This window comes from Periplaneta americana, chromosome 2 (assembly GCF_040183065.1).
Source record: "Periplaneta americana isolate PAMFEO1 chromosome 2, P.americana_PAMFEO1_priV1, whole genome shotgun sequence".
NCBI classification, from domain to species: domain Eukaryota; kingdom Metazoa; phylum Arthropoda; class Insecta; order Blattodea; family Blattidae; genus Periplaneta; species Periplaneta americana.
This window is the reverse complement of record NC_091118.1, coordinates 17,700,597-17,724,856: the sequence shown is the minus strand read 5'-3', so window position 1 is coordinate 17,724,856 and position 24,260 is coordinate 17,700,597. Positions and strand designations below refer to the sequence as shown.

General features: G+C 33.9%; 1 protein-coding gene across 3 annotated transcripts in view; it reads right to left on the bottom strand.

Moving 5' to 3' along the window:
• Positions 1-6,852: 6,852 nt before the first annotated feature.
• Ldsdh1 (Lipid droplet subset dehydrogenase 1) overlaps positions 6,853-24,260 on the bottom strand; it is a 219,110-nt gene continuing 201,702 nt past the window's right edge. For all 3 annotated transcript variants that reach the window (XM_069846613.1, XM_069846616.1, XM_069846614.1), the window contains 3 exons: positions 23,039-23,286; positions 18,742-18,867; positions 6,853-9,310 (listed from right to left, as the gene is read on the bottom strand). In XM_069846613.1, the coding sequence (XP_069702714.1) occupies positions 9,238-9,310; positions 18,742-18,867; positions 23,039-23,286 (447 nt within the window). In that variant the 3' untranslated portion in view covers positions 6,853-9,237. The remainder of the gene's footprint in view (positions 9,311-18,741; positions 18,868-23,038; positions 23,287-24,260) is intronic.

Below are 24,260 nucleotides of genomic sequence, written 5' to 3'. Positions count from 1 at the left end.
TACATTCAATTCTATATTATTATTATTATTATTATTATTATTATTATTATTATTATTATTATTATTATTATTATTATTATATTGTTAACCTCTGAATATCAATTATATTTTATGATAAGCCTGCATTCTTAAATTCCGTTCTATTTAATCCTATATTGTTAACTTCTAAATGTAAATTTTATTAAGCCCTAGATTCTTAGAACCTATTAATTTCTATTCTATACTCTTAACCTCTATATTTTAAGCTTATTTCATGCTCGACCATGCCGAAATGTAGTAATTATACACCTGGCAGCAGCCCTTTAATGGACCTCATTAAAGTACACCTATTCATTAAAGTTCAGGTGTTCCATCAATCAGAAAATACCATTGTAGCAATATGAAAGCGCAAGTATCGATTATTCTCGGATATGCAATCGAAAGACAACTAGCGCGAGATTATACAATATTAAACACAGTCGAAAAAAACAACACACAAATTAACATCAATTCACCGTCATCTTCCAGCCTTTCACAAAGCACATTCCCGCAAATTCATTTCACCAATTGCCGGAAAAAATCAATATGGTCGAGCATAAAAAGTCGTATGAAACTTGACTTTAATGGTAATTAAGACGCTCGTATGAAAATTATGAAACTCGCTTGCGCTCGTTTCATAAACATACTCGCGTCTTAATTACTACCATTATAGGCTCGTTGCATAATGTACTATTATAATATCTTGAAATTCTTAGATGCAGACTTTTTCTATTCTTTTAATTTTATATTTGAATTGTAATATGATAGTAATCCACGAAGTCTTAATTTGAACCTGTTTTATTCCTATACCGTTCATTTCGAAACTTCAGGCTTATTTTATAGCGAGTGCTGAATTCTTAGACTGGAACCTAGTTTATCCCCATAATAACTTTTAGTTGTCTTTTATATTCTGATTCTTAGATTCATACCTAATGTGGACTCTATTTCTAATTTAATTTCAAATGTCTAAATAAGTACGGCAAATCTCAGACGTACAAAGGTTCACTTCAGTCACAGTCATAGCCTGCTAGACGCTAGCGAGTTGGATTCGACATCTGAGACCACGTTCGAATCCTTCCAGGGCTCATCACATGGCGATTCCTATAATCAGTCCCATCGGCAAGCACAATGAACTTTCAGGCTTCGGCCTGATTGGAATATGAAAATAAATCTTCATCACAACCAGTTCTGTTATGTGCTTCATGGTGATATGAGTTGGGAGATGTAAGTTAAATGAAAAGAAAGTGGCAAGAAAAAAACGTTTTATCGTAGTCAATCATATGTTCTACAAACACTCGTTCTTATAATTCAAGTATGTTTACACTCAGTCCATAAAATATACAAAAATAGTGTTATACAACCATCCAAACACACTTCTAACCCTTCAGTTAAGAATTGTACTGTAAGAAATACAATAATCTATGCTATAGGCCTACAACTTGCAAAACTCCGTTGTAGGAGGTTACTAAACCTTAGCACTGTGCTGTAGGCGAAGTCTGGAGTTTCCCTCCATTAATCTGAACCATTGTCGCTACAGATTGACAAGTCATCTAACGCATCACTGCTATCAATACACGCCACTATTGGCTGACAATTAGGAAGGAGGAGTTGAATAATATATTGTTTCTTTAAGGGAAGAGGATGGTATTTTTTGGTGAAAAATGAGTAAATTTTCAAAAAACAATTTTTTTCCTTAAAATACTCTGTGATATGTGTAGAATAAATTGTATAATATTTTGTGGGTATTTGTCCCTTATCAGTTGTTGAGACGCCATTTTTAAACTTCCTGCGCTCTGGATTTTTAAATGACACCGCCCTTTTGTTTGTTGTTTCCGGAACTCCTTTTTTTTTTCAAAACCAAATTTTTCTTTAAAATACTCTGTGATGTGTGTGGAATACATTGTATAACATTGTGTGGGTATCTGTGCCCTTATTGGATGTTGAGACGCCATTTTTCAAGTTCCTGCGCTCTGGATTATTAAATCACACCCCCTTTGATTGCTGTTTCTGGAACTTTACCTTTTTCGCTACATAGCCAGACAAAAATCGATATAATTTTTGAACTATTAAAGATATATGAAGGAAATTTAGAATACACATTCTCTAGACTACTGGGAAACTTTTCTCTGTAACGGAATTTCCCTAATTGATTTCATTTTAAAAATAAGTCTCTCTGTTTGCAAGAAAGAAAATAAAAAAAATGTTATTAAATTTTAATTATTTATTTTACAAATGTAGGAACTAATATCAAATTTCTGTTACAGACAGTTTGTAGAGCGTGCTTTTACAAATAAATTGTAACATAGTGTTTGAATTTATCTTTAAAAATGGCTTAGATATATCGAGTTTAGTAAAATCCTGCATTGGGTACATTTTTTTTTTCAAATCTGCCTCCCAAATAATTTATTCAAAATATTTATATTTTGTTGAGTTGCTATAGCCATGAGCTCTCTACATACAAAAAATTAATATTTTACACCAAATAAGAAAAAAGTTTTAAAAATTACTATCCTCTCCCCTTAAGACTGTTGCATGCGCAGACCAACGGAGTTTTGTAAGTTGTTCCCCTATAATTTTCTATATCACTTAAATGATCACTTCCAGATAATCATGTAAGCTAATGTGTACTAACATTATACCATTATATTCATATAAAAAGTCATTTGATTGTTACAAATTCTCATACTTTGTTTATTGTTTGCGAGGGTTTGAAATTCCCCATGACTTCAGCATGAGCGAGGCTAGAGAAGAACTGCACTGTTCTAAACATGTGGCAATAGTAAGTCAACATTTGATTAAATTTACTGTCAATTTATCCAAATTAGGATTCCTTTAAATTAGCCATCTTTTTATTTCAATTGGCAGAGCGCTGGCATACGACAACAGCGGTGGTTCCAGTTGGAATCCCGACGTTGGCGAAGTTATAATTTTATTGTGGTGGACGAAGCCCAAGTGTTGAGGGTTCATCTCGGTTTTTTATTTTTTTCCTTGTCATTATCATTCTCCACAATTATTCCCCTTTCATTGTAGTTGTCTCGAAAAATAGGACTCCACTTGTGTTTGTACGACGTCGTAGTAAACCAAAAATTAACTATCAGCATGTAATATATATCTATTTCAATTTGGTTGAGAACATTTTGAATTGTATAATTTATTTCGTTATTTTTAGAAGAAAGTATTCGTAAGTAAGTTATGTATTGAAAAATAATGTTGAAAGTAAAATGTTGGTTACAGGAATGCAATTTTATATTTTTAATTTTTAGATAATTTTAAATATGTTAAATGTTTGAATTGTATAAATAGTAATATTTTATTATAACCTGAATATTTCTTAGGGTAAGGCGAAAATATTCAGAAACATAAACATTATATTGAAAATGTTTGTATTAATAGTGAAAAATGTAGATTGTATATTACGATTTATAAAACTAAAATGAATATTAAAATGCTGCTAGTACTAGTTTCGCACCACTTTTCCTACACTACCTCTAAACTTTCTACTTCTGACGTCGTAGGGATATTCCATATTCTCGCGAACTGTAGAAACATTTAATGCAAATATACCCTTGAAACACACAATTCATTCTGAAGAAATAATGTAAAGCTATATGAATGATAAGTGAGGAATTGTAACAAATTATATTATGTAGCTACTGGTTTGATCAACTAAAAATTATTTTTACACAAGTTGAAAACAAATGACGTGACACATTCTCCATGTCAGTACCATTTTCTTCGTAATCGATTTTGTCTGAGAATTCGTTGTGTGACAGAGATGGAAAAAATATTGCGGAATAGATTTTTTTTTTGAGCAGTTTAGTTAATGATCAAATGATGGGAACATCATGTTCTGAAATAACAGTTATTCTGAACAGGTAGAAAATTGATCACAGTTCGATGCGTTTCACCTGTTCCACAGAGTAGATGCTTTTTTATTCAACAATATGGTTCCAGTAAATTGGTTCTCTTTGACAGTGTTATCGAACTAAAAGCGTAGAAGAACCAAGAAGTCTAAGTATGATTTTGCACGTAGATGTCACTGTCATCCATACAAGATCCAATTTCTTCAACAGTAAAGGGAAAATGATGTCCACGAATGGTAACATATTTACCCAAGATTTGTTATCTCTCTTCTTTTGTTCATTTTCTTTTGTTTTGCTTTTGATTGTTTCATTGAAGAAATATGAACTCGAAAATAACTGACTGTCACAATGCTAAGAAATTTTGGATTTCATATCGATGGTTAAGAAATTATACCAAATACCTTACTATAATAATATTGGACAGCTAGCAGTTTTGCATGCGAACGACGCAAGTGCTGCTACCTACCTGCCGGTGTGGATATACTCGCAAAACAAGCTGTAATCAACTGCAATGTATATTGTTGCTGGGCTAGTTAATAGTTTTATTAATTAGTGCTGTGTTAAAATGTCAGGGTGTATGTGTGCTGTTTATAATTGTGACAATTGCAGCATTACAAATTGCTCCACATCGTACTTTCGATTTCCGACAGTTCATAAAACGTGAGTCAACAAAATCCGTTATTAGGCCTAATGCCTTTGTCTCTGTGTTGATAGAACAATAAAAATTAGCTTTTTATTTAGGCCTAATAAATGAATAGAAATTAAAATATATTGGAAATTTTAAGGTTTTAGCGAATTAAGTTTTATTGTTGTCTACATGTCTTTACTAATAATAATTATTACAAGCACCAGAATACTACCATTTTTATTTTTGCAGTTGTCAGCAATGGGTATATAAAGCATTATTGTAAATTCATTCCTAATGTCAGAACTGATTTTGTCTCACTAAAGCAAAGAAAAAATATGTAACACTTAATAAATACAGAAAGTAATATGAAGTATGAAATATTCTCATAATATGCAGCTCTGATATAAGGTAATAATTTTACATTAAATACTATTCAACATTTCTTAAGTGTTTCATATATTAGTCCACATTAGTAACTCACGTTTTAAACAATAGTCCGAAACCCGCTATGTTAATATTTGTATATGTGAACATAATTCCATCCCCCTCCGCTAGATGTCAGGTCCGCAATATTTCGGACTCACGCCAATGCTACTAGTACCTATACACCTATCCGGTATTATTATAGTAAGGTATTTGATGATACTTCGTATCTATAAAAATAGTAATTTAGTTTAACTACACTATTATTTAGATTAACAACATTATTATTATGTTAAAAAATTTGAACAGTTAAATAATTTTTGTTCTGGAGTACAAAATCTTACAAAGCAGAAACATAATATATACACAAATTTTGTCTAGTTTGAGAAAAATTGATTTTTAAAACTGTTGTTTGAATCACAAGCAAAGTTACAGATATAAAGTATCAATTCTTAGCCATCGATATGCTGGAATACAAACAAAGATTAAAGAAAAAATTCTCTCACAGATTTAATTTAATAATAAGCCGTTGGATAGCTTTTATATTGAGAAAGTTTAATATTTCTTTTGTACCATTAACGACTTGCATTGTTCTTTGAGTAATGAAGTAAGAGCAACCAACCAATTCTAATTAAAAATATAAAAATCTCTTCATTACAAACAAATTAATTTAATATTCCTGTTAAATATAAAAGATAAATGTATAATATAATCATAGTCTTACAGTCACGAAGCTCAATACTAGTAAATATGCATCCATTGATAGTTGCTAACCACTATGTTCGCTACTATCGCCTCATTACAAACAATGCGAAATAGTACCTGTACAGTCTATTGTTCCTAGTACTCTCAAAAACTCAAGCTTCGTGACTGTATATACTAGACTGTGGTATAATTTTGATGCAAACAATTGAAAGAATTTTGCTCTTATTATTATATTGTTTACTTTATTTGCAATTTTATGCTAATGTCTAAACTGTGATCATACTTCCTGTTTCATTTTCGAAAATCATATTTTCAGCACAGCCTTGTTGTATGTTTCAAACACACAACTAGTTGTTGGAACATTATTACACTCAATACAAAGGGCAGATGTCAGTGAAAATGGCTAAAAATCTGATTTCTTAATTCCATTTTTTTATTTTATTCTCCGATGTTTAAAGATTACGTTGACAAAATTTTATTTCGAAATTCCATTAGGAAGTGCCCCAAAATAATTATTAAATGCCATGATGCAACGCCACACCTCCTTAAAAAAAACCCTAAAATTTACGCTTCATTTTCCGAAAGTCACTTTTCTATTATTATTTTTTATTTATATTTCGGTCTTACTAATAAACCGTGTATAGTTTTTATACGTTGCAGCGTTGAGACAGAAAACGTTACTAATAAACCCTGCATAAGCGATGGATGTATAAACAATCTGTAACTATGCAATGGGAATTGCTTTGCAGTAGTTATATATACGAAATCCCTTGTTTAAGCGTTGTATATAGAGAAAAAATGGCCGCCCCTCTAACAGCTGTTCGTATCGACTGTCATTTTATGATGATGAATGCCTTGTAACCACAGAAGAACACACCAAAGAGCACAGAATAAGTAGAATATTATTGCTGTAGCTTGTACTCTTTGACCAAAATATAGCGTGGTAATCGATCAGAGCCAGTTGTACTATGGATTCTTAACACGGCACACTAGAGCGCTCTACCGGATGCAATAGAGAATCTCAGATATTCTATTACCTTTCGTAATGAAGTAATGACGAAACTATGACGTAGCTGTGTAACAGTTATACTGTTATACACGACGTATTTAGTGATTATTAGTAAGGAATTTATACACGACTTATAAACGAGCTACTCATTGTATAAGTATAAGACAGTTAAACGTCTGTATATAGAGTTTTTATTAGTAAGACCGTTAAAGAATATTCTTATAACTCAGAAACTAATTGACGGATTTTGCTGAAATTTTGCACACTTTTTAACATCAGCTGTTTTACAATGACCGCAGAAAACCTACCTAGCTCATATGCTAGACATCAATCAACCCTGCCGGTACAGGTGAACCGGAGGGAAGGGGGTTGAAAAATCGCGTTTTACAAGTATTAAATGTACTACATTTGCCGACCACTGAGCTAACACAAGTGTCATAAATAAAATCCTGATAAGAAATTACTTGACTTTATATGAAGGAAGTGTGTACTATATTTCATTTAGTTATCTTCCTTGGTTTTTTGTAAAAATGGTACCAGTAAATGTATAAAATGAAAGTTATTAAAATCCTTTAAGCCAGCGTTTCTCAAACTTTTTTGAAGTGGGGACCACTTTTTAAAGTCAGAGCAGTTCCGCGGACCACCTTACTCTTGTTCCCTTTGAAAGCAAATTTACAATTTTTGTAGTATATTTTAATACCAGTATAATTACATTTTAAAATAGAATCAGTTAATTAAAATTAATCTCGCCGACACTTTTTAATATTTACATTGACGACATGTTTAGAACATGGAAATCTTATGTTAATCCAGGAATATATTTAAAGAACAACACTTTCTTGAACTCCCTTTTATATGCTGATGATAAAGTAATTATCCAAGACAGTGAGGATAAATTACAGTAATCAATTTATGTTTTAAATAAAATAACAAAAGAATGTAATTTTAAAATTGCAGCTCAAAAAACCAAAACAATGACATTTAAAGGAAAATACCCAATAAGGACAAAAATAGTAATCGATGAAATTATCATAGAACAGGTTAAATATTTTAAATATCTGGGATGCTACATTTCATATGAAAGAGATATAGACCTGGATAAAAAACTTAATAACTTTCGAAATGTCTGTGGAACAATCCATAGATCTTTAAAAAACAAAACAAGAAAAGATACACGGATAAAATTTTTCAATACAATCGCAGTACCTATGCTAACTTATGGAAGTGAAGCCAGAATAATGACAGAAAACAATAAATCAGAAGTCCAGGTAGCAGAAATGAAATTCATGAGAAGTACACTAGGATGTACAATACAAGATAAAAAGAAGAACATAGATATACGGAAGAAATTAGAGGTGGAACCACTGCTGGAGAAATTAAAGAGAAATAACAGAAGGTGGTGTGAACATCTACAAAAGATGCCGAATTACAGACTGCCAGCTTTAGCAATGAAATATAAACCAAAGGGAAAACGAGACGTAGGAAGACTTAGAGCGAAATGGGCGCCAGAACAGGTTCAACATGAACCTAATCCTTGAAGTGAAGAAGAAGAAGAAGAAGAAGAAGAAGAAGAGGAAAATTAATCAAATTAAATTAATTTTATATAGTATTAACTAAGCTAATATTAATACAAGAAAATTCATTTTGTTTCTCTAATACTTCAGGGCTATTAGAGTTTGCATAATCTTTAACTTATTACTAAAAAAAATTAATAAATGTCGGTACTCATATTAATGAGTTGGATGAACCTGCCGACTCTTACACAGTTGTTCTAGGTCCTCTGTTACGAATTTGAGTGGTCCCTGGTTGGGTTATAGGCGCGGCGCCAGATGTGCAGGGAAATACCACATTCATAGTGCTTTAAATCCCTCTTTTGTTGTTGAGAGTAGAGTGGGAAGTCGGTAGACAGATAGGGTAATAAATTTAATAAAATGTCAGTACTGGGTGAAAAAGTGAAAGGCGATTGCCATGTGTCATTTCCAAACTCTTGAGATTTTCAACTATAAAGTGATACACAATTCGTCTGAATTATATTTTTTCTTCTGCATTTTTTGAAGGACCACAAGGGCAGACCTCGAGGACCACAGGTGGTCCGCGGACCATAGTTTGAGAAACGCTGCTTTAAGCCACTCTTGCCCAAAATATTTCTTCAATTTTTCATGAAAATTGTCATGTATGTTTCACGTATTGTTATATGTATAATATCCAAATTTCGTAATGCTACGGCACAAACTAAGGAAGTTATGACAATTTTAGCAATGTATTGCATTTTCGTTGACATCTCCCCTTAAGCCTCGGCAAGCTGGGGGGGTCCATTTTGTACCCCATATCCACTTAGCTCACATTTCAGGCCAGCTGGCGGAGGATTGCAGTAGCATTGCTTGTAAAGCAAACGAGACTCCTTATTAAGGCAAAGGACAAAGGAAACAAAACGTCTAGTTCTATAATCATTATTTGCTTAAATCCGTGCGTAGGAAACTTCCTGTCAACAGTTTTTTTTTTGTCATTTCTTTCGCTGTACATCGTACAAAACTTACATAACACAATTCGCTTGGAACACTCTTGAGGTATTGTGTTACAGTAACTTGAACCTATTTTAGGTCTGAATCAAGACCAATATCCAAGAAGTCCTTTATGTATTGTCCAGCTTTTATTGGAATTAGCCTGAAACAAAAAAGAAATGAAAGGGTTACAGTAATCTGTATCTTATGATTTGTAATTTGAATTTGTGTAATTATAGTACATTATGCAACGAGCCTATAATGATAGTAATTAAGAAGCGAGTATGGATGTTTATGAAACGAGCGCAAGCGAGTTTCATAATTTTCATACGAGCTTCTTAATTACCATTATAGGCGAGTTTCATACGACTTTTTATGCTCGACCATATTTCTAACTTGAAATTATTCAGATGTATACATATTACTTGTATCTGACAAGATCGGAAGTGACCTTGTTCTAGGTCGTGAATTGTGAGATGTGCGCAGACGCGAAATTATTGATTTTTTCCGAGGAACAATAATGTCATTGCCCTTGATGTAATCCCGTTAAACTTGGTATAACCTTGATTATTGAATTCGACATTGAAAAACGAGATGACAAATTGAATTTATTTGAATATTATTTACAATTAACGCTAATTATTATAGTAACAGAACATAACCTTCTGCGACATTATTGGATTTCCAGCCTCCGTGACTTTTCGCTAATTCTCTTTCGATTGCATATCCGAGAATAATCGATACTTGCGGTTTTATAACGGTACAAAGCTGACTTGTCATTGGCTGAACACCTGTAAGCTGAGTTGTTATTGGCTGAACACCTGTACTTTAATGAGTAGGTGTACTTTAATGACATGCATTAAATGACTGCTACCAGGTGTATAATTACTACATTTCGGCATGGTCGAGCATAAATACTATTACACTACAAGGTATAAGTCAGTTTCTATCTGATGCGTTTCCAATTCATTGTGGGCTAAAGCAAGGAGATGCACTATCACCTTTACTTTTTAACTTTGCTCTAGAGTATGCCATTAGGAAAGTCCAGGATAACAGAGAGGGTTTGGAATTGAACGAGTTACTTCAGCTGCTTGTCTATGTGGATGACGTGAATATGTTAGGAGAAAATCCACAAATGATTAGGGAAAATACGGGAATTTTACTTGAAGCAAGTAAAGAGATAGGTTTGGAAGTAAATCCCGAAAAGACAAAGTATATGATTATGTCTCGTGACCAGAATATTGTACGAAATGGAAATATAAAAATTGGAAATTTATCCTTTGAAGAGGTGAGAGCAACAGTAACAAATATAAATGATACTCGGGAGGAAATTAAACACAGAATAAATATGGGAAATGCCTGTTATTATTCGGTTCAGAAGCTTTTATCATCCAGTCTGCTGTCAAAAAACCTGAAAGTTAGAATTTATAAAACAGTTATATTACCGGTTGTTCTGTATGGTTGTGAAACTTGGACTCTCACGTTGAGAGAGGAACAGAGATTAAGGGTGTTTGAGAATAAGGTGCTTAGGAAAATATTTGGGTCTAAGAGGGATGACGTTACAGGAGAATGGAGAAAGTTACACAACGCAGAACTGCATGCATTGTATTCTTCACCTGACATAATTAGGAACATTAAATCCAGACGTTTTAGATGGGCAGGGCATGTAGCACGTATGAGCAAATCCAGAAATGCATATAGAGTGTTAGTTGGGAGACCGGAGAGAATAAGACGTTTGGGGAGGCCGAAACGTAGATGGGAAGATAATAATATTAAAATGGATTTGAGGGAGATGGGATATGATGATAGAGAATGGATTAATCTTACTCAGGATAGGGACCGATGGCGGGCTTATGTGAGGGCGGCAATGAACCTCCGGGTTCCTTAAAAGCCAGTAAGTAAGTAGGTACAGTACAAGGACATTTTCGAATGGGGAAGCACTGAAAATAAAATGATTGTAAACTCGCAACTATGTTACTCAAGACACCATTTTCCATACTAAAACAAAAATAAACATATTCAATTAACATCAGAGAGAAGCAGACAACTAATTGACTTCATATTTGAAAATTAATTATTTTGAACCTTGTATGACATTATATGCAATTCCTTATTGAAAAATTGAGTATAGAGGGTGAGTCAGTGAGTAAGTTACAAACTCTAAGGGATGATAGGGGCGGCAATTTATTATGAATAACTTTGATATAGGAACCTATGTCCGTAAACATTCCATTAGGTATTTCCAAGCCTAAACTGAGGATCACGTAAGAGTATCTTAATTCCTAAAAAACTAATTTGGCCGTCTCTTCAGTGTTGCCAACTAATACTAGATATCACCAAAGGAGGATAAAATCACACAATGGCATGTACTGTAATAATAATAATAATAATAATAATAATAATAATAATAATAATAATAATATAGTATTGACAATAACGATGTCTTGCTTATTTACCATATCTCATCTTCATGTTTAGGAGGTGTTTTCTAAAAGATTCAATAATTTGTGAAAGAGTATATTTTTCTTCTGGACCTCTCCCACATTATTTCAGTAGTTAGTAGATTAGTGTATGATCTAATATTAAATTGTATTTTATGCTCGACCATGCCGAAATGTAGTAATTATACACCTGGTAGCAGTCCTTTAATGCATGCCATTAAAGTACACCTACTCATTAAGTACAGGTGTTCAGCCAATGACAAATCAGCTTTGTACCGTTATAAAACCGAAAGTATCGATTATATGCAATCGAAAGAGAATTAGCGAAATGTCACGGAGGCTGGAAATCCAATACTGTCGCAGAAGGTTATGTTCTGTTACTATAATAATTAGAGTTAATTGTAAATAATATTCAAATAAATTCAATTTGTCATCTCGTTTTTCAATTCTAAATCAATTTTCAGGTTATATCAGAGTAATGTTAATCTTATTCTGTGCCAAGGTCAATGAAATTCGGCCTCGGAAAAAATCAATACTTTCGCGTCTGCGCACATCTCACAATTCAGGTCAGTTCGCACATAACCATAATTTTGAATAATTTAAAGTTAGAAATATGGTCGAGCATAAAAAGTCGTATGAAACTTGCCTATAATGGTAATTAAGACGCTCGTATGAAAATTATGAAACTCGCTTGCGCTCGTTTCATAAACAATCATACTTGCGTCTTAATTACTACCATTATAGGCTCGTTGCATAATGTACTATTGTCTGACAACATGAAATTCATTGCTTTGATTAAACAGTTTACGATTCACGAGACCTAACCTAAAAATGTATTTTGTTTGATTACGTGAAATGATTAGTAAGAATTCCGAAAACGAATGCCACTCTGAAATGTATGCTTTAGAATATTTACTCCATTATTGTAATAAAAGTCTCAACAATTAATTAAAATGTGAAATGTGGTATTTTTATCTATTACTCAAGGGCATGTAGCACACGAAATAGTATATTACATTTATTTACACTTAGTCTACCTGACTCTAATCTTGAAATTGTAACCACAACACAAAGCAACACATACAATAACTATTATGTATTAATACTAATACTGATATTAATTAATTATTAGTACGTTCAAATTTCACTAGCTTTCAGTAATGGGCTCAGAAATCTAGAACAATTTTAATTTTCAGAATTTAAACAACTGACAACTTGTGTCACTGCTGCCAACATAACAGCTATAAAATCACTACCAGTCCGTGGAGCTATCGCCTGTCTTCTTCGGAACAAGGGTTGGGAAGTTCATGAAGAGGTCCACTGCATTTCTGAAGACGACTCTCACAGAAGAGCGGATATAATAGCAATAAACAGGCAACAACAAAAGACTATTATCATAGATCCAACTATACGCATGAAGAGAGATCTAAACCAAGCTCATCAGGTTGATCAGGAAAAGAGGGCCATTTATGAACCTTGTATTCCCTACCTTAGTGACGAGTATAACATCCCTCTCTTCAATTGGTCAGTGACAGGTTTATTTTTTGGTGCTCGGAGTTCTTTACCAAAATTTACATATCATTTTTTAAAACAATTATCAATATCATCTTCTGAAATTCAAAAAATCATCTCGCAAATTCTCAAAGATTCCCTGCAGATTATACAATTTCATTTATACCACTCAGAAGGCCTTAATTAAGGATACGCTAATTTTAAATAAAATCTTTTTATCGGTATAATTTAGTCATCTTCTAAGATTTTATTTTACAATCGATAATCAATGGTGCTTAATTATTACAGTTTATTTTTATAACACTATTCATATTTAATTAATTGTATTTGTTTGCTATTCATTTCCGGATCCTCGTGGTCATCCTTAATTAAGGCCGGATGAGTTTTTCTCTCTCTCTCTTCTCAGTACCGAAATTCGAAACGAAGTTGGCAGAAGAAAATTCAACCTGCAAACTAGAAAACCACCATAAACCACTAGCATATGTAATAAAATGGTTAGATTTCACCCTTTGGGTATTAAGTAAGCTGATCCGAACTATAGCTATGTTAGTCAGTGCAACTAACTAGAATCGAACTCAAGGCCATTCTTTTAAAGTTTGCTTGCAGACGACCTGTTGCTGCAAACGTTGGTGATTTCTCATAATCATGATATAAGCTAGTTGGCATCGTAAATCATATTTTGACTCATTAAATCTTGCAACTTTCATTCTACTTCTGTCGAATAGCACCAAGGGGGCCGCCAGGCTTAACGTCTCCGTCCGACGGACGAATCACTATCAACAGTGACAGATGCCATCCCTTTATATGCACTGCCGAGAGATTTGGAGTTTAACCCAGGCATATTGGTGCACAATCTAGTGATTAGATGTTGTGCACCGCTATCTCTCCTAGTCTCGAGGTAGAAATTTCTGACACTGCCGGGGATCGAACCCGGGCCGGCTAGTCTGTAGGCAGACACTCTACGACAGAGCTAACTCGGCAAACGTATGTTCATATATATTATTTACTATTTTTCAAAATTCAGAAATTTTTGTTTTTTAGAATACAGTATTGAGGATCCTTGTGGACTGACAGTATTTAGTATTTTAGGGGCCGTATTCATAGACATTTTTAGCGCGGTCTTTCGGCGGATTATCAGCGTTTTTCGTATTCATAAACCAGTGTTAGCGATAGGATATGATTTGAATTCTGTACTAGTAACCAGTGGATAGCCGGGGCTAGTTTAGTAAGCTCGTAGCGCGTGCTGCGAAATGTCTATGAATAGCACCCTTAGTATTTAGTATTTATTTATTTAACCTGGTAGAAATAAGGCCATGAGGCCTTCTCTGCCCCTCTACCAGGGGATTACAACTATAATATGAACAATAAAATTACAATTAATATTAAATTTACAATTACAATTACAATAAAAATTAAAGTACGACAAGATTACCTGATTAATGAAAGCTAGACAACAGAAGTTAAGAACAAAGAATATTTTTGTATTTACTGAATTACAAATTAAACCTAGAATAACAAAATTCTATAGTGATGAAATTACCGGATATTGAAATATTTTGTGATAGATTAAGAGAACTATTTATAAGAAGCCACATCTGAACGAGCCTCAATTACTGGCCAAGTGCCTAGTAAGTTTGCGTTTGAATTCAATTTTATTTCGACAGTCCCTGATGCTAGCAGGTAGCGAATTCTAGAGTCTTGGCAGGGCTATTGTGAAAGAGGATGAGTATGAGGAGGTGCGATGGGATGGTCTTCATCTTATTGGGTTATTTTACGACGCTGTATCAACATCTCAGGTTATTTAGCGTCTGAATGAAATGAAGGTGATTATGACGGTGAAATGAGTCCGGGGTCCAGCACCGAAAGTTACCCAGCATTTGCTCGTATTGGGTTGAGAGAAAACCCCGGAAAAAATCTCAACCAGGTAACTTGTCCCGACCGGAAATCGAACCCGGGCCACCTGGTTTCGCGGCCAGACGCGTTGACCGTTACTCCACAGATGTGGACCCGCGATGGGATGGTATTGTTAGTATTGTTTCATGGCGAGAGTGTGTGTTCAGATTATGGTGGGAAGAAAGATAAGTGAAGCGGGACGACAGGTACGAAAGAATAGAAGAGTTCAAGATTTCGAAGACGGTGTTATTGGTCTGATGTTAAAAAATGATATATTATTAATGTGACTATTACACTTATAATACGTCACACTACTTTTGACTAATAAAACGGTGCGAAAGGACGTCTTTCAACCAATCATGGCAGGTTATCGCACAATTTTATCGCGTCCCTAGCATTTGTTTAATTTTATCGCGTCCCTAGCATTTGTTTATTTTTATCACTACCCTAGCATTTGTTTCTGTGTTTGCCAACATTTCAAACTGCACTGGTCTGGACGTCAAAAACAGAAAATTACAAATCACTCCAGTCGATGCACAGCACTTTCAAATATGACTCGCATTGGCATTCAAGAACAAGAATTAATAAAGATCACTGGTCATATATGAAGAGCACCATTCGGAAATCTTGAATAAGTTGAGGGATACACCATGTACATCAACGAGTTCACTTCTTTTACGCACACGTCCAATATAACATCAACTGAACCACCAATCACTAAAACATTCAAATTTGAAAATTGTACTTTCAATAATTGTTTCTTTTAAAATTATTCGTGTTTATTTTTTATTTCATCATCGTTAATTAAAACGTTTCTTGTTTATTTCATCATCCCTAATTAAAACTTTTCTAACACTCGTTTATATATTTAGGTTATGTTTGTTATAGCTTCTGGTATATGATATTATGAATAGTCACGTATCAGAGATTGTTTAATACTAAGATTTATTGAAAATCATCTGTCAAGTGACGTTGATTACTGAGATCCGGATGATTGAAGTGAAATGCAACTGTTTTAATAAAAATTAAACTGAATCAACAAAGCCTTCTTGACCAGTAACCTTCCACAGAGTTCAATGAAGATTCCATAGTTGGCACACCTGATAACATCACATAATCGTAACACACCACTGCCATCTAGCATGCATCTAGCGTAATATTTGTAATGTTGAGATGGCACAGTAATACATTAATTGAAGACAGTTGTATTTTCGTAAGTCAATATTTTATTGTATTGGAGTACTTCGTTACTTCTAATCTTTATATACTTTCTTCTAATCGTGTAATAGTCAATTAAATCCCATTCGAGCTTTGATTTTCTCAACAGTAATCTCACTAGACGTTTTGATTTATCTAGAGAAAATCAAAACTCGAGTCGGATTTAATTGACATTACACGATCAGAACAAAGTATATAAAGATTAGAAGTAACGAAGTACTCCAATACAATAAAATATTAATTGACTTACGAAAATACAACTGTCTTCAAATGTATTATTGTACCATCTCAACATTACAAATATTACGCTAGATGCATGCTAGATGGCAGTCGTGAGCAATGCCTTCTCGTCAAGAAGTTCTCCCTCCATCTATACACGATGGCAATGTTACTAGTCAAGAAGGCTTTGTTGATTCAGTTTCATTTTTATTATTAGAACAGTTGCATTCCACTTCAATTATCCGAATCCCAGTAATCAACGTCACTTGACAGATGATTTTCAATAAATCTTAATATTAAACAATCTCTGATACGTGACTATCCATAATATCATATAGCAGAAGCTATAACATAACCTAACTAATATACTGTTCACAAGTGTCAGAAAAGTTTTAATTAACGACGATGACATAAAAAATAAACATGAACAATTTTAAAAGGAATAATTATTGAATGTACAATTTTCAAATTTGAATGTGGTTGGTGGTTAAATTGATGTTATATTGGACGTGTGCGTAATAGAAGTGGAACTCGTTGATTTAGGCCTACATGGTGTATTCAACTTATTCAGGATTTCCGAATGGTGCTCTTCATTTATTTGTAAATCGGATTTCAGAAGATGCATAGCTTTGATCAGTGATTTTTATTAATTCTTGTTCTTGAATGCCAATGCGAGTCATATTTGAAACTGCTGTGCATCGACTGGAGTGGTTTGTAATTTTATATATATATATATATATATATATATATATATATATATATATATATATATATAATAAATTTATAAATTATAGACATCAGCTCAAAGAATTTTGAGTGACCACAAGGGTCCTGAATACAATAAACATGTACAATAATGTGATGTGATACATTAAAGAAAAAAGAAAGTTAATTGTTGAAGGCAAATATAAGTTGATTAATTGAAATAGAGATGATGATGTAATATTTGAAGAGAATCCTTGACGGTTGACGGTTGTCAGCCCACTTTGAGGTCTGTGGATATAGAGGGAAAAATTGGATCGGTGTCGGTTAGAGTTCCCGAGTAGCTCAGTGGTAGAGCGTTGGTACGTTAAACCAAAGGTCCCGGGTTTGATACCCGGCTCCGGAACAATTTTTCCCTCGAAATTATTCAAATCAACTTTACAGGGAGTTATACCTGAAAATCTTGATTTGCATAATACACGTCACTGTTCGTTAACAGAAAACCACAATTTAAGTCACACGGAGTTAGTGTGCACTCGAAGTTGGTTGCTTGACGGTTGTCAGCCCACTTTGAGGTCTGTGGATATAGAGGGAAAAATTGGATCGGTGTCGGTTAGAGTTCCCGAGTAGCTCAGTGGTAGAGCGTTGGTACGTTAAACCAAAGGTCCCGGGTTCGATACCCGGCTCCGAAACAATTTTTCCCTCGAAATTATTCAAGAGAATCCTTGATAATATTTATAAGAATAGACATTACATAATCAAAAGGAATGTGAAGTTCCTTAAGATAATTCCATGTGAATTTTGTGATTGAACCTCTACTGCCAAACAGCAAACCAATGACGGACCATTGTTTAAGAGGGACGTTGTACTTTTGAGAAAGATACGGCAAACAAGGTTCATATATGGACTTCTTCTCAATATCAACTTCGGTGGCCTGATTTAGGTTTCTTTCGAAACGGATAGTAGGGTCAAGAACAAGAGCTCGTTTTAAGCGTCCGTTAATAACAATAATGTCTGCCCGTCTAAAAGAACCACAATGATACACAATGTACTTCCTCATGAATCTCCCAATTTAAAGTTTTTAACGATATCGCCAAAGCTTGTCGTACACGATGATGTCTAGCATTGATCAGCAGCTCGCCTTTGGGGCATTGTCCAAGCACGTGTCCAAGTGTTTCAAGCTCGCTACAGTCGCTATATATATTTTTTTGACGTCCAGACCAGCGCAGTTTCAAATGTTGGCAAACAAAGAAACAAATGCTAGGGACGCGATAAAATTAAACAAATGCTAGGGACGAGATAAAATTAAACAAATGCTAGGGGCGCGATAAAATTAAACTAATGCTAGGGGCGCGATAAAATTGTGCGATAAGCAGCCATGATTGGTTGAAATACGTCCTTTCGTACCGTTTTATTGGTCAAAAGTAGTATGACGTAGTAAGAGTGTAATAGTCTAGATAAATCTGCTTGTGTTCCACTCGCAGATCTATCGATAAAATCAAATCCTCTAGTGAGATTACTGTTGATAGTAATATTGACAATAATAATTTGTAATAATATTACACACAAATCGGCAAACCCTCGTCACCCATAATCCGCGGTTTCTTACCTCAAGACGTTGTTGAGGTAAAGAAGTCCGCCGGGAATGGATGCCTCGGCGTAGTTCCTCCTCTGGGCCCTGATGATGGCGCTGGCTGCAGCCTTAGGGGTCACGAAGTTCAGCAGGAACGGAAACCTGTGGGCGAAACAATGCGGAATAATCACTTGCAATGAAAGTCCTCTTTACTCTACTTAAAACAGACTCTTGCGAACTCATTTCTACGCCCATTCCCGGGCGAGTCTCAAAAGATGAGTATCAATATGTTTGTGTGCGATTGTATTTGCTTTTATGCAGTGGCGGCTCGTGATAAAATATTATGTGTGTTCACAATTTTGTGGTTCCAAAATCGAAGAGAATTTGAAATTGTACGTTTAGTCTAATATGAAATATCATGATTCCAATGTTTCACTATCGAAAAAAACCGTATATAAATTCAAAACGACATATAATAATAATAATAATAATAATAATAATAATAATAATAATAATAATAATAATAATAATAATAATAGTAATAATAATAATAATAATAATAATAATAATAATAATAATAATAATAAGAGTAATAGTAATAGTAATGAAACTCAGTCTTTCTATTTCCAATTTTTCCTGGTAAGCCAGTTTACCCAGTTCTTTACTGTTCCAAATTTCATTGAACAGAGTTCATTGTTTACGTTTATTAATAATGAATACATACCACAGTCCCGTTATTTTCTCCCGCGCATTCGTGAAATTCCTGTAACCATCTCGAAAAGAGCACGGCTTGTACGTGAACGGATGTTACCAAGTTTACATAAGAAGTTTATGCAAGATGCGGGAAGTTTAAAATACTTGATTCTGATATTATACATCCCCACTACGTCAATACGGTATCAAATAATAAAACTAGTCGTGCATTAATGGAAACAAGGTGTTCACGTGCTCTTGTGCTCTTATTGACGCACCGCCACTGCTTTTATGTCACTATCTTTCTATTGGACTCTAACAACTTTGACTACAATCGTTTCCAATTCTGTATAGACTTATGCAATGTATTCGCAAATAATAATAATAATAATTGAATATGTTAGGAGAAAATCCACAAACGATTAGGGAAAACACGAGAATTTTACTTGAAGCAAGTAAAGAGATAGGTTTGGAAGTAAATCCCGAAAAGACAAAGTATATGATTATGTCTCGTGACGAGAATATTGTACGAAATGGAAACATAAAAATTGGAAATTTATTCTTTGAAGAGGTGGAAAAATTCAGATAACTGGGAGCAACAGCAAAAAAACATAAATGATACTCGGGAGGAAATTATACAAAGCATAAATATGGGAAATGCCTGTTATTATTCAGTTGAGAAGCTTTTATCATCCAGTCTGCTGACAAAAAATCTGAAAGTTAACATTTATAAAACAGTTATATTACTGGTTGTTCTTTATGGTTGTGAAACTTGGACTCACACTTTGAGAGAGGAACAGAGATTAAGGGTGTTTGAGAATAAGGTCCTTAGGAAAATATTTGGGGCTACAGGAGAATGGAGAAAATTACACAACACAGAACTGCACGCATTGTATTCTTCACCTGGCATAATTAGGAACATTAAATCCAGACGTTTGAGATGGACAGGGCATGTAGCACGTATGGGCGAATCCAGAAATGCATATAGAGTGTTAGTTGGGAGGCAGGAGGGAAAAAGACCTTTGGGAAGGCCGAGACGTGGATGGGAAGATAATATTAAAATGAATTTGAGGGAGGTGGGATATGATGATAGAGACTGGATTAATCTTGCACAGGATAGGGACCGATGGCGGGCTTATGTGAGGGCGGCAATGAACCTCCGGGTTCCTTAAAGCCAGTATGTAAGTAATAAGTAAGGAAGTAAGTAAGTAAGTAGTAGTAATAATAATAATAATAATAATAATAATAATAATAATAATAATAATAATAACTGCTCCCAAGTAAATATTTAAGAGTAGCCAGAGCTAACAGTAGGTGACCAAGCATATCTTACTATATTAGGTCTATCTTGAAGCTGGAACCTGAATGCAGTTCACATATGTTTGAGATGTACACGGTGGAATAATCAGAAGTCTGCCACTGAACACCTTTATAACGTTTACGAAATGAACTGTTCTTAACTGAAAAGAAGGAGGACGTATAAAATAACTTTCTCTCAAAGAATTGTTCAGACAAACGGATTCAGTCTTTAAACCCGAGAACCTGCGTGAAACCAGACAATCCAGATATATATTTTTTTCTTTTCTGCCGCTGTTCGGTGTCAAGGTAAAGAGATTTTTATCCTCCGTGATCACCATAGGTTTTTCTTCTTTAAATCTCTCCGAGAGACTGGACCGGATTAAACCCAGTTTTTTTTAATTATTTCAAACCAGTTTGAAGGCTGAATGAACGCAAAACCTCGAAGCTCGTTTCTTGAGTTTGCATAGATGTATAGCAGTATGTTACAGTCTGAACCAATCTAGATTGCGCGCAGACATACAAGCACGAATCAGAACTTCTATTTTTCGTAGCTAGCTTATGCATAAATAATTGTAAAAATAATTTTTTGTGAACAAGATAAGAGAAAGAAATTTCACAAAAATAATATCCCCATACAGTCTGGCAGGATACGAGTTTATCGTTTATTATTACTGGTTCTTTTTCGTAACAGAATTATAGCTTCTTTCTGTGGAATACCAGAATAAAATGAAGGAAAGTAATGTGGAAACTGGAGACAGGATATCTCGAGTTAAGTTCCGGTACACGTGTTTTTTGAATGAAGAAGATTCTAACCTATAACGTAAGCCAATTACTAATCATAAATATGTTCTCTTCTCCAAAGGTTTAACATATTTATAATGTAATATTTGGTAAGTAGACCTACATAGGTTGCAATGAATCTGAAGCACATGTTTTAAAATCTTGTCAAATCTTTAGCAATATCAAACAGGCTTTGACAAATTAATCTTTTTCAATATGGATCAGTCTTTGACAATCTTAAATCTTTAGCAATATCAAACAGGCTTTGACGAATTAATCTTCAATATGAATCAGTCTTTGACAATCTTAAATCTTTAGCAATATCAAACATGCTTTGACAAATTAATCTCTTTTAATATGGATCAATCTTTGAGAATCTTACATTTTTAGCAATATAAAACAGTCTTCGACAAATTAATCTTTTTCAATATTGATCAATCTTTGACAATCTTAAGTCTTTAGCAATATCAAATAGACATTGATATTAATCTTTTTCAGTATGGATCAGTCTTTGACAATCTTAAATCTTTAGCAATATAAAACAGGCTTCGACAAATTAATCTCTTTCAATATGGATCAATCTTTGACAATCTTAAATCTTTAGGAATATCAAACAGGCTTCGACAAATTAATCTCTTTCAATATGGATCAATCTTTGACAATCTTAAATCTTTAGCAATATCAAACAGGCTTTGACAAATTAATCTTTTTTCAATATGGATCAGTCTTTGACAATCTTAAACCTTCAGAAATATCAAACAGGCTTTGAAAATTAATCTCTTTTAATATGGATCAATCTTTGAGAATCTTAAATTTTTAGCAATATAAAACAGTCTTCGACAAATTAATCTTTTTCAATATTGATCAGTTTTTGACAATCTTAAATCTTTAGCAATATCAAACAGGCTTTGACGAAGTAATCTTCAATATGAATCAGTCTTTTACAATCTTAAATCTTTAGCAATATCAAACAGGCTTTGACAAATTAATCTTTTTTCAATATGGATCAGTCTTTGACAATCTTACATCTTCAGAAATATCAAACAGGCTTTGACAAATTAATCTCTTTTAATATAGATCAATATTTGAGAATCTTAAATTTTTAGCAATATAAAACAGTCTTCGACAAATTAATCTTTTTCAATATTGATCAATCTTTGACAATCTTAAATTTTTAGCAATATAAAACAGTCTTCGACAAATTAATCTTTTTTTCAATATCGATCAATCTTTGACAATCTTAAATCTTTAGCAATATAAAAGTCTTCGTCAAATCTCTTTCCATATGGATCAGTGTGTGGCAATCTGGATCAGTGTGTGGCAATCTTTGGCAAATTTTCTTGTGAATTATTGAATAGGAAGAAAAATTTATTTGATTGTGTATAAGCAGTTGTTTATCAACAATTTGCGTCTATGTATATTCGTTATTGGCTTTCATAGATTGCGCCACGGATAATTATTGTTGTTATTATTATCATTATTATTATCACTATCATCATCATGATTATAGCGATGTTGTACTAGATATTGATAAAATTCTCACACGTTGAAGTAAACTTACCTTGTTCGTGGCTTTTTGCACAATCCCGTGCTGACAATGAAGGGCATGATGGAGGTGAACTTGACTTGAATGTGGCGGGCGTCTTCTCGGAGCTCTTCGGCAAGAGCTTCCATCAGGCCTCTGACGGCGAATTTAGAGCCACAGTAAGGCACCAGATTGGGGATGCCCATTACTCCTGCCATTGAAGATAACGCTACAATGTGCCCGTGATTGTTCTGGATCATACTGGGAAGGAATGCCTCCAGCATCTGCCAACATAACATTATGAAAATTAAAACAATACAAGTGCCTTGCCCTTCACACCATAAGGCGGGCAGTTTCATAATACAGGGACATCATTTTATTTTTACTTCAATTTTTATTGCACCCGAGTTTTTGAATATACTTCACTCCCACCCCTTCTACTAATGAAGTTCAACCGTCCTCCACACAGATCCAAGACCGCATATACAGTCATAGTAGCCTTACGGTCATAGTAAACAGTACGTTCCAAAAATATGTTCGCGTTTTCCAGTGACGAAAGAGCTTTCAATATTGAATCATTGTCGTCCATTTGCCTACGTCGCATCCTGGTTTCCCCCACCAGTTTTTATTCGCCAGCTAGTGGCTGGGCTGTCTTAGCTCTTTTCTGAGAACATTAATTTCTGTTAGGAATTGGACGTCTACGTAATATTATACAACTGTTTAAAATAACTTAAATAAAAGAGCCTCATTAAGTAATTAACTGTCACGTGATTTCCTCCCTTTCTACGACCCTACGACATAACCACTTGGACGGACAGTAGATAGTATGTCTGAGTAATTTTATCTTTTCGGATCGGGCAGAAGTGAAGATTGAATTTACAGTACGTAAAGTACTCTTTGATAGAGTAGGTACAGAATTATTTCAACATGAGTTACTAGTACGAAGAACGAAACTGGTAATTGGGATTAGGTACAATAGTCTACAGTGCGATAATATGCACATTAGAACTGAAGCCTGCATCGAAATGAACGGCCACCATTTTCAAAAATGTGTTTAAATATCCATATTATGATTATTTTTCAATTTAACTTCATTCTCTATATTGTACGCTAATGTGCTGTAGACAGTATAATATAGACTGGATAATGAATACGTCCATATGGATAGCTCAGTTCGTGAGTAAAAACACTCATTGTTAATACTGTACTGTATTTTGATTAAACAAAAACCTAATGAAAATGATCAAACTCAAAAGCG